The 14,987-nt window shown below is 44.3% G+C and overlaps 2 protein-coding genes across 3 annotated transcripts in view; both read right to left on the reverse strand.

The window, feature by feature from the left end:
• Positions 1 to 1,571: 1,571 nt before the first annotated feature.
• On the reverse strand, positions 1,572 to 6,468 carry LOC311249231 (LIM zinc-binding domain-containing Nebulette-like). Its single transcript, XM_084340109.1, has 3 exons — positions 6,224 to 6,468; positions 4,559 to 4,689; positions 1,572 to 4,259 (listed from the first exon to the last, which is right to left on the reverse strand). The coding sequence occupies exons 1-3, from the start codon at positions 6,330 to 6,332 to the stop codon at positions 4,083 to 4,085; spliced, it is 417 nt and encodes a 138-aa protein (XP_084196235.1). The 5' UTR covers positions 6,333 to 6,468; the 3' UTR covers positions 1,572 to 4,082.
• An 87-nt stretch (positions 6,469 to 6,555) lies between these two features.
• LOC311249173 (uncharacterized protein) overlaps positions 6,556 to 14,987 on the reverse strand; it is a 76,438-nt gene continuing 68,006 nt past the window's right edge. For both annotated transcript variants that reach the window (XM_084339996.1, XM_084339995.1), the window contains 16 exons: positions 14,800 to 14,910; positions 13,466 to 13,567; positions 13,170 to 13,271; positions 12,950 to 13,063; positions 11,082 to 11,186; positions 10,860 to 10,964; positions 10,668 to 10,775; positions 9,969 to 10,079; positions 9,498 to 9,614; positions 9,272 to 9,382; positions 8,865 to 8,969; positions 8,428 to 8,532; positions 8,202 to 8,306; positions 7,815 to 7,907; positions 7,197 to 7,289; positions 6,556 to 7,105 (listed from right to left, as the gene is read on the reverse strand). In XM_084339996.1, the coding sequence (XP_084196122.1) occupies positions 6,947 to 7,105; positions 7,197 to 7,289; positions 7,815 to 7,907; positions 8,202 to 8,306; positions 8,428 to 8,532; positions 8,865 to 8,969; positions 9,272 to 9,382; positions 9,498 to 9,614; positions 9,969 to 10,079; positions 10,668 to 10,775; positions 10,860 to 10,964; positions 11,082 to 11,186; positions 12,950 to 13,063; positions 13,170 to 13,271; positions 13,466 to 13,567; positions 14,800 to 14,910 (1,746 nt within the window). In that variant the 3' untranslated portion in view covers positions 6,556 to 6,946. The remainder of the gene's footprint in view (positions 7,106 to 7,196; positions 7,290 to 7,814; positions 7,908 to 8,201; positions 8,307 to 8,427; positions 8,533 to 8,864; positions 8,970 to 9,271; positions 9,383 to 9,497; positions 9,615 to 9,968; positions 10,080 to 10,667; positions 10,776 to 10,859; positions 10,965 to 11,081; positions 11,187 to 12,949; positions 13,064 to 13,169; positions 13,272 to 13,465; positions 13,568 to 14,799; positions 14,911 to 14,987) is intronic.

Below are 14,987 nucleotides of genomic sequence, written 5' to 3' on the forward strand. Positions count from 1 at the left end.
GCTTCAGCCTTTCAGAAGACGTCCTGCTGAGCTCAGAAAGGTTGTTCAGGTGAACACAAACCGACTGGGAAACAGATTCCGACACAACACCGGAAGCTGAATCCTGGTTAGAAAAGCCGTATCAAAATAATAACTCTAAATTTCATGACTGCAGCTCACGTGACAAACTTTACCTTTCAGAATAAAGGACTGCAACAAACTTATATTTCTGCCAGTAAGAAAAAAAATAAAGATGAAAACGTTTAAATCATAATAATGACTTTTTAAAATTATTATTGCTTCTCCTCTCGTAATTTTGACTTTTAAAAAATTTCATAATTATGATTTACCATCGGAATATTTTTTAATCATAGGCCTATTTGTGAAACAACACCATAATTATGAGAATAAAAATTTAAATTGAGAGAAAGAAGCTACATAAAAAAGTCATGACTATGAAATAAAAAGTTAAAAAAAATAATTTTGACTTTTTAACTTTAAAGTGGCTTCTCGTTGATCTCCAGAAGTGGCAGGTGTTTTTTTGGACCTCACTGCTTCCTGGAGGTCCAGTGTCACCTGTGTGACATCAGTCAGTCATTAACTGTGCGCCGCTTGTGATATTTTCTGGGGAAATCGTCACCGACCCCCGGTGTACATCTTTGGTATTACAGCTCATTTCATCAGTGGACCAGAGGCTCAATCGTCATTATTATCATAATTTTAACTTTTTATCGTGATTTCAACTTTTTATCATTATTTTGACTTTTTATCATAATTTTAACTTTTTACAATAAATCTGACCTTTTTATCATAATTTTAACTTTTTATCATAATTTTGACTTTTTATAATAATTCTGACTTTTTATCAGAATTTTAACTTTTTATCATAATTTTGACTTTTTATCAGAATTTTGACTTTTTATAATAAATCTGACTTTTTATCAGAATTTTAACTTTAATCAGAATTTTAACTTTTTATCATAATTTTGACTTTTTATAATAAATCTGACTTTTTATCATAATTTAACTTTTTATCAGAATTTTAACTTTTTATCATAATTTTGACTTTTTATAATAAATCTGACTTTTTATCATAATTTAACTTTTTATCAGAATTTTAACTTTTTATCATAATTTTGACTTTTTATAATAAATCTGACTTTTTATCATAATTTAACTTTTTATCATAATTTTAACTTTTTATCATAATTTTGACTTTTTATAATAATTCTGACTTTTTATCAGAATTTTAACTTTTTATCATAATTTTGACTTTTTATCAGAATTTTGACTTTTTATAATAAATCTGACTTTTTATCAGAATTTTAACTTTTATCAGAATTTTAACTTTTTATCAGAATTTTGACTTTTTATAATAAATCTGACTTTTTATCATAATTTAACTTTTTATCAGAATTTTAACTTTTTATAATAATTTCAATTTTATGTCATTATTGGAATTTTAACTTCGATATAATTTCTCGAGTCATGAATACCTGAATATATTAGTGAGACTGTAAGCTGAATATGTAACATACATGTACTATATATGTGATAAACAGTGTGCAGGATTCTGAATAAGGAGAACCACATTCATGTTGACAAATTATTTTTTATTTCTACCACATGTAACACACTGCAATTATCATATGGCAAAAATCATAACTGAGATCGAGTGATATATAATTTCAAATAATATGTAAATAAACTTAGTATAATCTGTGATGACATACAGACTAAATCAAAACTTTACAACAGTGACATTAGAAGCCCAAAATCCTCAGTGCGAGAAAACAGAAGGGTTTATGAAATGACAAAGTTCCTCTTCAAACTCAACACAGTGAACATGTGAATACTCAGTAAACTATATTCTATTGCATCTAGTATTTATGAAATCAAACATACAAAATACAAAATGCTCTCCAGCAAGAATGACAAGTTTTTATTCGATACATGACCGGGATGCAATCCACACAGCAAGACGACAAACCCTAAAACACGACGTACTGGATACACACAGGTAGAAGAGTAAAATATATCTGTCCGAACATAAACAGGAGCCCGTGTATCAAAATAGTCTGCGACATACAGAAATCTCAAGGCCCGACATACTCACACAGTCTGTTCAGGTTTCAGTCCGCATAAACGATCACTGTGTGGAGGTTAAATGATCCAGACAGCACGTGACGTGAAACTTTTACCGATAGTTCAAAATAAAAACAAAATCATTTGATAGAAGAAACAGAAAGACACAGTGAGTTAGTTTAGTCCTTTACAAACACAGAGGTTAGTGCTGCTGTTCACAACTGAAGCTGTGCCGTGTGATCTGTCCGTCTTTCTGTAGATTATATCAGAGGTCAAAAACTAAACGACACTCACCTGAACATGAATCAAACTCAGGATAAATAAATGATTAAATTCTCATCATCGACCTCTTTAACTCCTCCACTCCTCCACTCTGTCCCCCCTCCTTCCTTTGGTTGCATCATCCCCAAGAAAAGACAGAATTTTCTGTCGTTATCAGGAACGTATCCCTCATCTCGTAAAGGAACAGTTCACCCAAAACAAAAGGTCAGTCTTTCTCTGCTCGGCCTCCATGCTGATGGAAAGTCGGGTCAAGTTTTATACTCGCACAACAAAACAGCAGTGCAGCATTTTCATGAGTAACTGACGTAAAGTGTCCAGAAGCCCCGAGATCCCAAATGGTTTTGAAAATATGTTTTTTACACCCTTGATAAGCGCTCGAGCTCGTTCGGCCACTTCAGATGCTTTTAGCTTCTCAGCTACAGCGAAGACTTCATCTTAAATAAGCGTTTAAATGACAACTTCTCAAGTTGGACAACGTCAGACGAGCTGTACGGAGCCATGTTTTTGTTTTTCTGTTGTTTCTTTCCAATTTAAAGTCTCCAGCTGCTTCAGCTGTTCAGCAGAACGCTGCAACTCTGTTTTACTGTGAAGCTCCAGAAATGTTTTGTGGACTACGAGACTTCACCTGACTTTCATCAGCATGGAGGGAGGAGATGATGATTGGGCTTTAAATATTGGGTGGACTGTTCCTTTAAAGACGTCAGATCTTTGTGTATTTCCTTCTGATGCTTCTTTTCATTGTCTCCACCATCTTTAATGAGTCTGGTGTTGTTTTAATGTTTCTCACTGTCAAAAAAAATCCAATTAGAAAATGAAACAGACAACGTGTTCGTGCGTCTCTCAGTACGGTCTCACTTCCTGTCTGTGGCTCTCAGCTGCGAGCTCATTGGTTCCTACTGCAGACATAAATCAGCTGCTCACTGTAGTTTTTATCAAACAACCAGGAGGAAAAACTGCAGTGTTTGTGTGTTTTTAACAGTATTTGGAGGAAAAAGAAACATCCAGCTGGTACAAACACTTGTCAGGAGACTTCTCATGAGGTTTGTTGACAATAAGAAACTGCAGCCCGTCACCAGACTCTTTAAACTTCCAGCCTGACACAAGACTGAATCATTTTTTGTTATATTACTACTTTTATTCATATTCTGCTTGAATCGCTGAAATAATCTGAGCCAATAATCTATTATAGTTTGTTGCAAGTCGTTGAAAATAAGTACAGATGTTTCTAATCTCTCACACCGCCTTTCCTCATGCATCCTTCCTCTTATTCCCTCCACTAGTTGTAAAAGTTGACATACGTAAGTTATCGACAGCATGCTAGATTTATACCGTTTCTCTCTCTGTCCTCGTCTCGTCCGTCAGCTGGTGTCAGCAGTCTGTGATGTTCAGAGTATTTCAGCAGTACATTTTTTTAGTTTTTTGTTAAATCCACTTCTTCTCAAACAGCCTTGACTACTTCTCCTTCATTTAGATGTCTCTGAAAATGCCCAGAGCACCCAGAGAAGAGTGTGTGTGTGTTTGTGTGTGTGTGTGTGTGTGTGTGTGTGTGTGTGTGTGTGTGTGTGTGTGAGAGTGTGTTGGTCAGTTTTCCACAGGAAGAAGAAAACCCTAAACTGTGGACTGTGTCTGAAATGCAGCGAACATCACTGACTGCTGACTTCAGAACAGCGCGGCTGGATTCGACTCGTTACATTTCACCACTTCCGTCTCCTCTCTCCGCCTCCGTCCTCGCTCCTCTAGTTGCAACACTCCACGTAATTGGCCGGCAGCATGCCGGACTTGCCGGTCCGCTGCACGGTGCCGTACATCCAGCCCTCGTCGATGGGCTGAGCGTTGACGATGACGTCGCCGTCCCTGAACGAGACCTCGTCGTGGTCCTGAGCTGCGTAGTCGTACAGCGCCCGGTAAACTCGCTGCAAACAGTGACGCAGTGAGAGGTTAGACAGCAAAAGTTACTTTGTGACACATCAATCAGGGCAGGTTTACATTACCCACAATGCAACTCAGCCACAGAGTGACATCACTAGAGGCTATGTGGTGCTTTCCACTGCAAGTCAGTATTTCTGACTTCAAGTGTAAAAGATGTATTTATCAGATTACATGCAGCTTCCTCTGAACACTGAAGGCTTCACACCACTTCAGGAGTTACCTCTTCACTGCAGTGCAAATGTAAATTCAGGCTACATGAAGCTAGTTGTGAGCAGGAGCGTACCATGGTGGCTGAGTGCGGCGGGGAGGTGACGGATCTGACAGACGACATGCTGGTCTGGTGCATGTAGCCGTGATACTGCTGCTGCTGCTGCATCTGGACGCCCTGATGATACGCTCCAGGAAGGACGGGAGCTGGGCGAGAGACAAACAAACAGAGAGAGAGAGAATAAGTGAGTCTGAAAAGTCTTTCCTGCGCCTGGCGAGACTCCTGCGCTGTGAGCACACGGTGGATTCAAACAACTGAACCTGTAAGAAGACGTGAGTTAGTTTCATCTGTGGGTTAGAAACACGTGCGAGTGTGTGTCTCCGTTACGCTGCTGCTGTGTGTCTGCGTGAGAAAGACGACGCGAGTAAAGATACCAGGGGTGTTGGTGCTGCTGCGGTCCCAGAGGTCAGAGGTCAGAGAGCTGACAGACTGGGTCTGGCTGTGGGCGAGAGACTGCTGAGAGTGCTGCCTGCTCAGTCTGTGGTCGGCCCGCTCTGACAGGCGGCCACCAGCAGGGGGCAGCACAGGACGGAAATGAAAGGACAGAAAAAGAGATAGTGAGCCACCGAACAGAAACACATGAACATCAACACACTGACATTTTACATTTCTTTTATTGTACTGACACAAACCACCAACGTGTTCGTCCGCCTCTCAGTAAACTTCCTGTCTGTGGCAGAATGCGGTGGCCCAGAAGGGTCAAATCAAATGCAAAAGCCAAAACATAACGACAGGAGTGAGCGAGCGGTGAATGTTGACATGGCGGACCACGAATGAATGTGTTTTGGCCCGTTTAAAGGAGCACTTTGTAGTTTTAAAGAAGAAATTCAGCCTTTCATCAGACAAACAGGAGGTTCCTGTTGGGGACTATTTTCAGCGGCGGATGAATCCACATTTGGGGCTCTTGTGTGAGTATTTGTGGCAGGACGGTGTGTGTGTGTGTTCATGGTGATGAGGGGACAACAGTGTGTCTCACTGATGTGTTTTAACAGAAGAAGAATCGTCAGGCTGTGATACAAACACTAAACTTGTGAGGAGAAACATTCACTGATGGTTTGAGTCTGAACTGGATCATCACAGGAGGACACACTTAATTAATCTGTGTAGGACGGCAGAATGTGAACAAACAGGATTAAAGGATTTCTTGGTTAAATCACGCGGCACGAGATCAGTTTCATGCACACACGACAACATCTGAGCGCTCTGCTGTGGCGAGCTACAGCCTGCAGGTGTGTTAATAAGGAGAGGGGGGTCAGCTGAACTACCAGACATCCTGCGGAGGCTCCTGGACTGGATGTTGTCCTCCAGAGGGTCAAAGTCAAAGATGGAGCCGGGGTCTGTCCTCCACACCTTCAGGTCTTCAGAGAGGAGGCAGAGACCATGTTTTTGGTGTTATTCTGGTGTCTCACTACAAAGTTACACCTCCACCTCCTGGGCTGGCGCGCGTACTGCAGCGTCTTCAGTCGGGGATCGTCTTCGGCAGGAAACTTTTCTGCTTTCTAATAAGACCGTTGTCACGTGAACGAGGCCTTAGTGTTACACATATTCCTACAATTTCAACAAACTAGTGGTAACCATGGTGACGACCTGTTCTGCGGAGACACTGAACGCCTGTATCTCCTCACACACACACACACACACACACACACACACACACACACACAGGTCGAGGTCACTGACCTACGATGATGCCTCCCGGTCGTCTGTCCATCTCCATCGCCTGGGGGTGGATCCCTTTGCTGTAGCCCGCCTCTCCCATCATCTGATTGGCCCTCTGGTAGCGCTCCATGCTGGGATCGTCCAGTCCCGGCGTGCAGCCTCGGCCGCGCGCCCGCTCAAAGTCCTCGTGGTACTTGGCCTGTCGGAGGGAATGAAGCACAACAGTCACTCACACTTGTGTGTCAACATCCTGGACAGTGTTAGTTAATCGCACACACACACACACACACACACACACACACACACACACAGGTCAGGGTGCACTTGGTCAGTGAGCAAATAAAACACACAGGTGATGTTTTTAAAACCTTTTATTATCAACACACACACACGTGAACACACTAGAGGACGTGTGAAAACTGTTTCCTGACCTGTAACCATTAATGAACACCTGATCGTAAAGAGATGATCACTGATTGATCCGGCCTCACGGTGCCTGCTAATCAATAACTGAGTCTCTCCTCATCCTTCACCCCTCTGCAGTGAAGTTGTGTGATAATGACGAACACAATCAGTGATTCTTCTCAAGCTTTTCTGGCCCAAACACTCAGAAATGAGTTCAGCCGGGTCAGACTGGACTCTCTGGACACACACACATGCACACACTGCTGCGTCCTCCGTGCTGCCTGCTGGTTGGTTGCTGTTAGTAGCGGTGCGTCACTCCCACCCGCGGTGCCACGTCACTCATGTTAGCTCCTCCCACGGCGCAGGTGGGAGCCATGGCAACCAGGCCGCTACCATGGAGACGGAGTCTTGCGTCTTCCTGACACGCCTGTACTCAGGTGTGTCGAGCTCGCTGCAGCTCCGCCCCCTCAGCTCCTGCAGCCCGCGCTGGTACTTCACCTGTTCACACACACACACACACACACACACGATATTACATATGATGTTACCCTTAGAGATAGGCATGTGTGTGCGTGTGCGTGCGTCTTGCCGAGCTGATGTTCTCCTGGTTCTGTCGGACTCGCTCCAGTTCTGGAGTCACTCCGATGCTGGTGGCCTTCACCGCACTCTGCCTGTACTTCACCTGGTGGGAAGACAGACAGGAAACATGATGTCAGCGTGTCTCTCCGTCACACACTGACTGAACCTGTCTGTGTGTCGTCAGTCCAACGTGAGAGCAGAACAGTTCTGGAGTTAAAGGACGGATTCAACTGTGGTTCACTTAATTATTTTGGATCGTAAATTAAGTTCACATGAAGACCACAAGAGTCCAGCGGGTCAAAGTGTCGGGGGAACCTGTTTTAATAAAAATATCAATCATCCATAATCGTATCACAAGAAGAGATACCATATATGGCTGTATCAATGTTTTGTCCCATCCCAGACACAGACACACAGACACACACACACACACACACACACACACACCATCTCACAACAACACCCATCCATTAATACCGACACACACACTCCTTCGTTCACACACTCCTCCACAACTACACACTCTCTGCTGCTCTTTACACATTATCTGTTTTCTGTGTGTGTGTGTGTGTGTGTGTGTGTGTGTGTGTGTGTGTGTGTGTGTGTTTGTGTGTGTGTGTGTCCTCACCGAGCTGATGTTCTCCTGGTTGCGTCGGACTCGCTCCATCTCAGGCGTGTCCATGACAGCGGTGCCACGACCCACTTCCTCTCTGTACTGGACCTGAGCAGAGGAACCAGCTGCTGATTACAGCCTTAAAGGAGCAGTACAACAGTTTTCCGAGCACCAGCGTCTTTGTCGGGCAGTTTCTGTGCGACGGGACATCTCGAGTCGTGTTTGTGGCGACCAAAACAGGTATTTTAAGCCAAAACATGATCTTTTCTGAACCCTGACCAGGTGGATTTCTTGGTCGACTCCATTATTTTCAAAATTAGCAAAAAATCCTAATAACATTTTCAGGATATATTCTGTGAAGCTCATTGTAAACATATACGAGCTAACGTGATGTTTACGTACATCGCTGATCCTCTTGGCGTTCTCTCTGGCGAGGACGATCTCCGGCGTCTCCGTCACCGAGGACGTCAGGCCTCTCATCAGTTTGGAGTCCCAGCAGTAGCGCAGCTAGAGGGCGACAGAGAGCTGCTTCATCAACACTTCAGTGCATTACAGGGAAACAGCGGCCATTTTAAACCTGTTTCATATCATTCAGAAGATTGGAAATCATAACAGTGTGTGTGCTCACAGAGCTGATGTGTCTCTGGTTGGCTCTGACTCTCTCCATCTCTGGGGTGTCTGAAAGCAGACTGTAGCTTCCCTTCAGACGCTCCGCTTCGCCTTTATACTTCTTCTGTGGGCAGAAGAGGGAAGCAACCATCAACTCTTTCTACAACATATATCCTGTCTGTCACTTCTGAGACCTGAGACCCTCTGAGAAAATCTATCTGACGTGACTCAGACAGGAGTGTTCGTGTTCATGTTTTAAAGTTTTCTTCATGTTACGCTCGGTGACTTCAGGAGCAATAAGAGACCAAACTGAACACATACCTTGAGTAAACTTTATCTTTATCTGGGTTTACAAACTCCACAATATATAAAACACTGGTCGAGTAATTTTTAGACATTTTAATTCACACACACACACACACACTCACACACTCACACACACGCACACACACACACCTGACTGTAGATGTCTTTGAGGTAGGAGGCGTGCAGCAGTTCAGGAGTGTCTGTGACCGTCCCGTATGAGTTTTCTCTGAGCTGCTCCGTCTGCTTGTAGGACTTCTGTGACACACACACACACACACACACACACACACACACACACACACAGTTAGGTTCATTATCTAATTTTGTTCCATATCTGCTCGTCTTGTATTCAGTAAACCTTGAAAAATAAAATTACATCTCCAGGCTGGAACTGACCTCGAATTTAAAATAAGAACAACTTCTGCAGTGATGTACAGCCACGACGACCAAATATTTATTTTGGTTTCTTTATTACACACACACACACACTTGTACACATGCACACACACACACACACACACACACACACACACACACACACACACACACACAGTTACCTGGCTCTGGATCTCAGATGCTCGTTTGGCTCTTCGTATCTCAAGAACGTCTGCGCTCAGCTCCATGCCTTTACCCACGATCTCCCTCTCCAAATCCCTGCGGTACTCCTTCTGCAGAAGACACACACACACACACACACACACACACACACACACACACACACACACACACAGGTTAAAGTCAGATCACTTGTACTTTGTGTGTGTTTGTGTGTGTGTTTCTTACCTGGTTCAGTATCTGATTGGCGTTTTTAACCCTCAGCAGCTCAGGTGTGTCCTCCAGCCCGATGCCGGACAAGCCCCGCCCCTTCACTTCCTGCTCCAGGTCCTTCCTGTACTCTTTCTACAGAGCGAGACAGTCAATACTAGTAAAACTGTTCATTCAAGTGTGAAAAGCTCATCCTGACACATGATCATTTTTTATCTTCTGCATGAGGGATTCAAGGAATTACAGAGCAGTGGTTCCCAACATGGAGGACAAAGTGGTAACCAAATGAAGTACACTTCTTTAAAACTATTTTTACCCTTTAAATATGTAAAATATTGGATACTTTCACCTCCTCCAGCCTCTCAAAACCTTCAAAACTCAAGATTTTTAGCGGCTTAAAACATGTAGAATACAGAAAGTTTCCAATCAGGTTAAATACTGGAAACTTATCCATATCTGAGTGTGTGTGTGTGTGTGTGTGTGTGTTACCTCGCTCAGCAGGCTGCTGGCGTGTCGAGCTGTCAGGTATCCAGGCGTCTGATCCACGTCCACCAAAGCTTTCCCCTTTATCTGCTCCTCATAGTCCCTCCGATACTCTCTCTGAGAGAGGGCGAGAGACACACACACACACAACAGACAGAGAGAGAGAGAGTAAAGCACTGTGTGTGCGTTTACTTTATAAAAACACACACTAGCTGCTAACACACATCTCTCAGCTGGCCAGTGAACACTACGAGGCAGTCGGTGTTGGTGAAGTCGGTGTGTGTTCGTGTGTTTTGGAGGAGCGGCTCTGCAGGGAGGAGGTGGGATTTATTTGGCTGAATACTTTCAGGACTTCATTTGTGCCGCAACAGGATCCAGGACCTCCCAGACTGAGACCGGCACCGATTTATTAGGATCCTGGACCTGCTTTGTCACTATCAGGTACATTTTGTGCAGGCGTTTGCACTGGATACCTTAAAAATGTGGTTTGCTCTTGCTGGTTTCTCCACTTTTAAAGAAGACTAGACCAGTTTCGAACCACGTCAACCCCAGAAAACCCCCGTTAAAGATCGCTGGATTACTGAGAGACAAGCTGAGTGATGTGTAAAGATGAAGAAACACACTTTCTCTTCGCCTGTTCGTCAAATTTCAGCTGTTTGCATCAGAGTGTCGCAGGACGAACGACCCTGCAGCGGAGACTTTTACCTCACTCTGCATCTTCTGTGCTTCTTTAGACACTTTGTAAGTCTGCGTGTCTCCAAACTCCATCTGAGAGCGACCTTTGTTCCTCTCGTACTCCTCTCTGTACTTCACCTGAGCAGACACAACGATTCATTCAGTTACTAACAAACAGAGGAGGAGGACGTCAGCAGGAGAAGACGAGGCAGCATGTGAGACCTGGCTGTGCAGCTCCTTGTTCTCCTTGTGGTGGAGCTGTTCAGCCGTGTCCAGAGCGATGTGGTACTGAGCCTTCGTCTGCTCGTACTTCTTCTTATACTCCACCTGCACACACACACACACACACACACACACACACACACACACACACACACACACACATTAACCTGCCTGACCTGACACAGTATCTGTGTGTGAGGCCGTCTGTGTGCGATGTCGTACGTTACTCTGCAGTTTGCTGGCGTGCAGAACGTGTTCCAGCTGCAGGAGGTTCGGCAGGTCTGAAGAACCTTCTGGTTTCTGGTTCCGGTTGGTTTTATACTTCACCTGCAGGACAGAAGAAGTGTCGCCATGAAAAAGGTTTGACTTTAAAACCTGCAAATAATTAAACATGAAATTATGTTCATTTGAAATCTCGATTAAAGGAACAGTTCAGCAGAAAATGTAAATCCAGTCCTCATCTCCTCCCTCCACGCTGATATAAATATAAACCACAGCTGCTTAAAAACTCAGAAGATGGACCAGATTTTGGTCTGAATCCCGAGAATCTCAACTTCGCTCTTTGAGACATGAAGTCTTCGTGAGCTGTTCTTGATGTTTGTTGCATGTGGACTTGACTGACAGCCAATCACACTGAGGCACGGTGACTGCCTCTTGCTCACTCCTCCATCTTTTCTAAAATTAGGACTTCCTGGCTCCAGTGAATCCACCCTCCGGGCTGCCAAACATCACAAATCACTTTTTGCCCTCGCCCTAAAAATCATTCGATTTTCTCACACATCCACGTTTCTTTTGAAGACCCGGAGCCGAGTTCTGCTCCAGATTGAGTTCTTACCACAAACCTGCGTTCAGGAAGCTGCAGGCCTGTGTTTCGTGACGCTGAGAGTCTCTCGGTTCGGTAAGAGGCTTTTCTGAAAAGCAGCTCTCAGTGAACGAGCGAGCGAACGTGCAGCGTTCCTGAACACCAGGCAGCGTTCAATACAACGAGCTGTTATGTAACGTTGTGAAGTGGAAAGGCTCTTTTCTGTGGCTGTGTGGGCAGCGAGCGGACCGACACTGTGGCACGGCTGCATCTGTGTGTGTGTGTGTGTTTGCATGTGTGTTTTCTCTGCATGTTGTGAATGTTTGTGTATATATGAGGGTGTGTGTGTGTGTGTGTGTGTGTGTGTGTGTGTGCATGTGTGCAAAACCCCTGCAACTTCACCAGCTCTCATCCTACAATCCCTCACCATTTGCCTCACAAAGGTTGCCATGGTTACGCCCACACAACAGACTGAGTTTTAGAGTGTGAGTCAAAGTGAATGAGACACACACACACACACACACACACACACACACACACACACACACACACACACACAGTTTGCTCCTCTTGTTTATCTTCAGGTGAACTGGAGGAAACAGATCTGATTGTTTCGTTCATTCTGTTGAATCATAATAATAATAAACATAATAATCATGATGTTTTGGTTTTGTGATTAAGTTATTTCCTGTTTTATGTTGAAAGTTGTGTTTTACTTCCTGTCTTTGTGTTTTCCCGCTTGTTTTCTGTCTCACATTTGTCTCATTAATTAATTAGCTCTTACATTTTCCCCTCAGCCTTCTCTCCTGTTTATCGAGTTCAACGTACCGAGGATATGTTTCAGTTATCTGGCTTCACTAAAACACATGAAGCTGGTTGTAAACTCGATAAGTTAACCCACGTTTTCCACATCTATCCACATAAAAGGGGAGGTGTTCAAACTATATTAGACAAATACAATCCAGGCTACGAGCAGCACAGTTACAGCCATCGTTACAGCACGAGTGGATCTGACTCTAATTACGTTCGTGGATTTCATTAAACTAGAAAATGTAACTTCCTGGAAAGAGATAATTGATTGTTGAGTCTCATCCTCAGATTGTCAAAAGCCTCCTCAGGGCTTCTGGAGACTTGGATTACAGCTCCGACGCTGTTTTGCTGTGAAGCTCCAGAAATGACCATCAGCATGGAGGTGAGGAGATGACTGAATTTTTCATGTTTTCGTGTTTGGGTGAACTGATCCTTTAAAACTGTGTGAGACGGATCATGTGACATGTGATACAGTCACCTGACTGGCCAGAGCAGCAGCAGCCTGTGTGTGTTTGAAGGACAGACAGTCCAGCGGGTTGTAACGAGGTCGCTGGCCCTTTAAATGTCGGTCGAAGCTCTCCTTATACTTCACCTGCAGGACAAAGAGTGCTCCTTATCATGTGCACAATGCATGCTGGGTAAACTGTGTGTATGACTGACTGTGTGTGTGTGTGTGTGTGTGTGTGTGTGTGTGTTACCTGGCTGGCCAGTTTTGAAACCTCCTTGGCGTGCTGGATGTCGGTTCTGGCCAAAAGAGAGCAGTCGCTGTACACTGGCAGCTTGTTGTTCTTATAGGCAACCTGTAGAGACACACACACACACACACACACACACACACACAGACACACACACACAGACACACACACACACACACACACAGCAGATACACACATGCTGGTATCTTGAAAAATTAAAGAGAGATTATACTCGCTCTCATGTAGTTGCTTGATTCTCTCTCTCTCTCTCACACACACACACACACACACACACGCACATTGCTGGCCAGTTTAGCAGCGTTGGTGGCGTTGACGATGTCGGGTCTGTCTGCCGTCGTGTTGTAGTGATGAAGCTCCTCTTTGCCTTTCCTGTAGCTGACCTGAGAGCAGCACAGACAGAAGGCAGACGTCAGCTGCAACATAACAGTGAGTCCAGACCGAAACAGAGTGTGTGAATCTTAAGACGCCGGCCGAGCAGCTGACCGTCTCTGTGACTGTTCATTTTTAATGTCGACGCAGCCGAACACGCAGCAGCTTCTTCCATTAAGCTGTCGTCAGTCAGTCCCGGTCTACAGAGGCCACGGTGTGAGACGCTCGGGTCGTGTAGGGACAGTTCAGAGGTGCAGCTCGGTGTCTGGTCACACAAAGCTTTACGAGTCGTCAACAACATTTTTTTTTGCCGGTGCAAAGACGCCAAATCAGGTGTCGTTCTGGTTAAAGTCTGCAGACCCTGAGTGACGAGGGTGACACTGTCAGTAGCTGTGTTTACACTGACCCACGCATCATCAGAATAAGCCTCATGTCAGACTGATCTGATTTGGTCCAGTCAGGGTGAGTTTTCTCTGATAAACCTCTGATAATCTGTCCACTGGGGGAATATCGGTGTAATAAACATGTAAACGATGGTTTCTCTCTGGTTGAGATGAATGTGCTCCTCCTGCACACGCCTGCTTCATGCTGGGCTAACATCAGGTGACGTTACTCTGAGGAGAGACAGACACACGATCTGTGGCTGATAAATTGTTGATGATGGAGATCTTAAAAGATTTAAAGGAACAGTTCAACCAAAAATAAAGTGAAGATTCTCCTGCGATTTAAAAATGCAAAACAGCAGCATTCTCCTCAACAACTGAAGTAGCTGGAGACGTTTTAAAGCAATGTTTTGTGGACTACGAGACTTCAGCTGCTCCTTTGAGGATTGAACGCCTCAAGAAAGGGTCGAAACATCAATCTTGAAAAACTGAATGAATGAATTAAAGTTGCTCGTCAGAATGATTCAGTTTCGTATTGAAGACTTATTGTCCATGTAACCACAGATATCGTCTTTTAAGCTGAGCTGAATATTTGTGAACCAGCTGCAGTTCTGGGGGATTAAAACTCAAAGAACGACACGAAACAAAAAGAATATTTTTTTGTGGCGTTAACTCTGAACTGCTCACAGATGAGCTGGTGTTTAGTTTATCGCCTGGTTGTCGCCCACACAATCACACAGCAAAGTGTTACATAACAGCTTGTTTTTCTGTTACATTTCACTGAAGGGTACAGTGCAGACGTGTGTGTGTGTGTGTGTGTGTGTGTGTGTGTGTGTGTGTGTGTGTGTGTGTGTACTCACATCGCTCTGGTTCTTGTTGACCTCCATGGCGTGCTCCACCTCCGGCAGTGTTTTCATGTTGGTGTAGCTGGACTTCCCCTTCTCACGATTAAACTTCTCCTTGTAGAACTTCTGCAGAGACACAGAGAAGAAGAGGGAGTGGACGAGAGGCCAGCAGGACGAGATGATCAGGACGAAGACAGACGAAG

The sequence above is a fragment of the Pagrus pagrus genome, assembly GCF_965226575.1.
Source record: "Pagrus pagrus genome assembly, chromosome: 20".
NCBI lineage: Eukaryota > Metazoa > Chordata > Actinopteri > Spariformes > Sparidae > Pagrus > Pagrus pagrus.

Excerpts from the sequence above, each read along its gene's own strand:
- LOC311249231 (XM_084340109.1), bottom strand. The coding sequence starts at position 6,332 with ATGGAGCGCTACCAGAGGGCCAATCAGATGATGGGAGAGGCGGGCTAC. Across the intron at positions 4,690-6,223 it reads ACCGGGAGGCATCATCGTAG|CTCCCGTCCTTCCTGGAGCG; the intron begins GTCAGTGACCTC and ends TCTCTCGCCCAG. Across the intron at positions 4,260-4,558 it reads CGCCGCACTCAGCCACCATG|CGAGTTTACCGGGCGCTGTA; the intron begins GTACGCTCCTGC and ends CACTGTTTGCAG.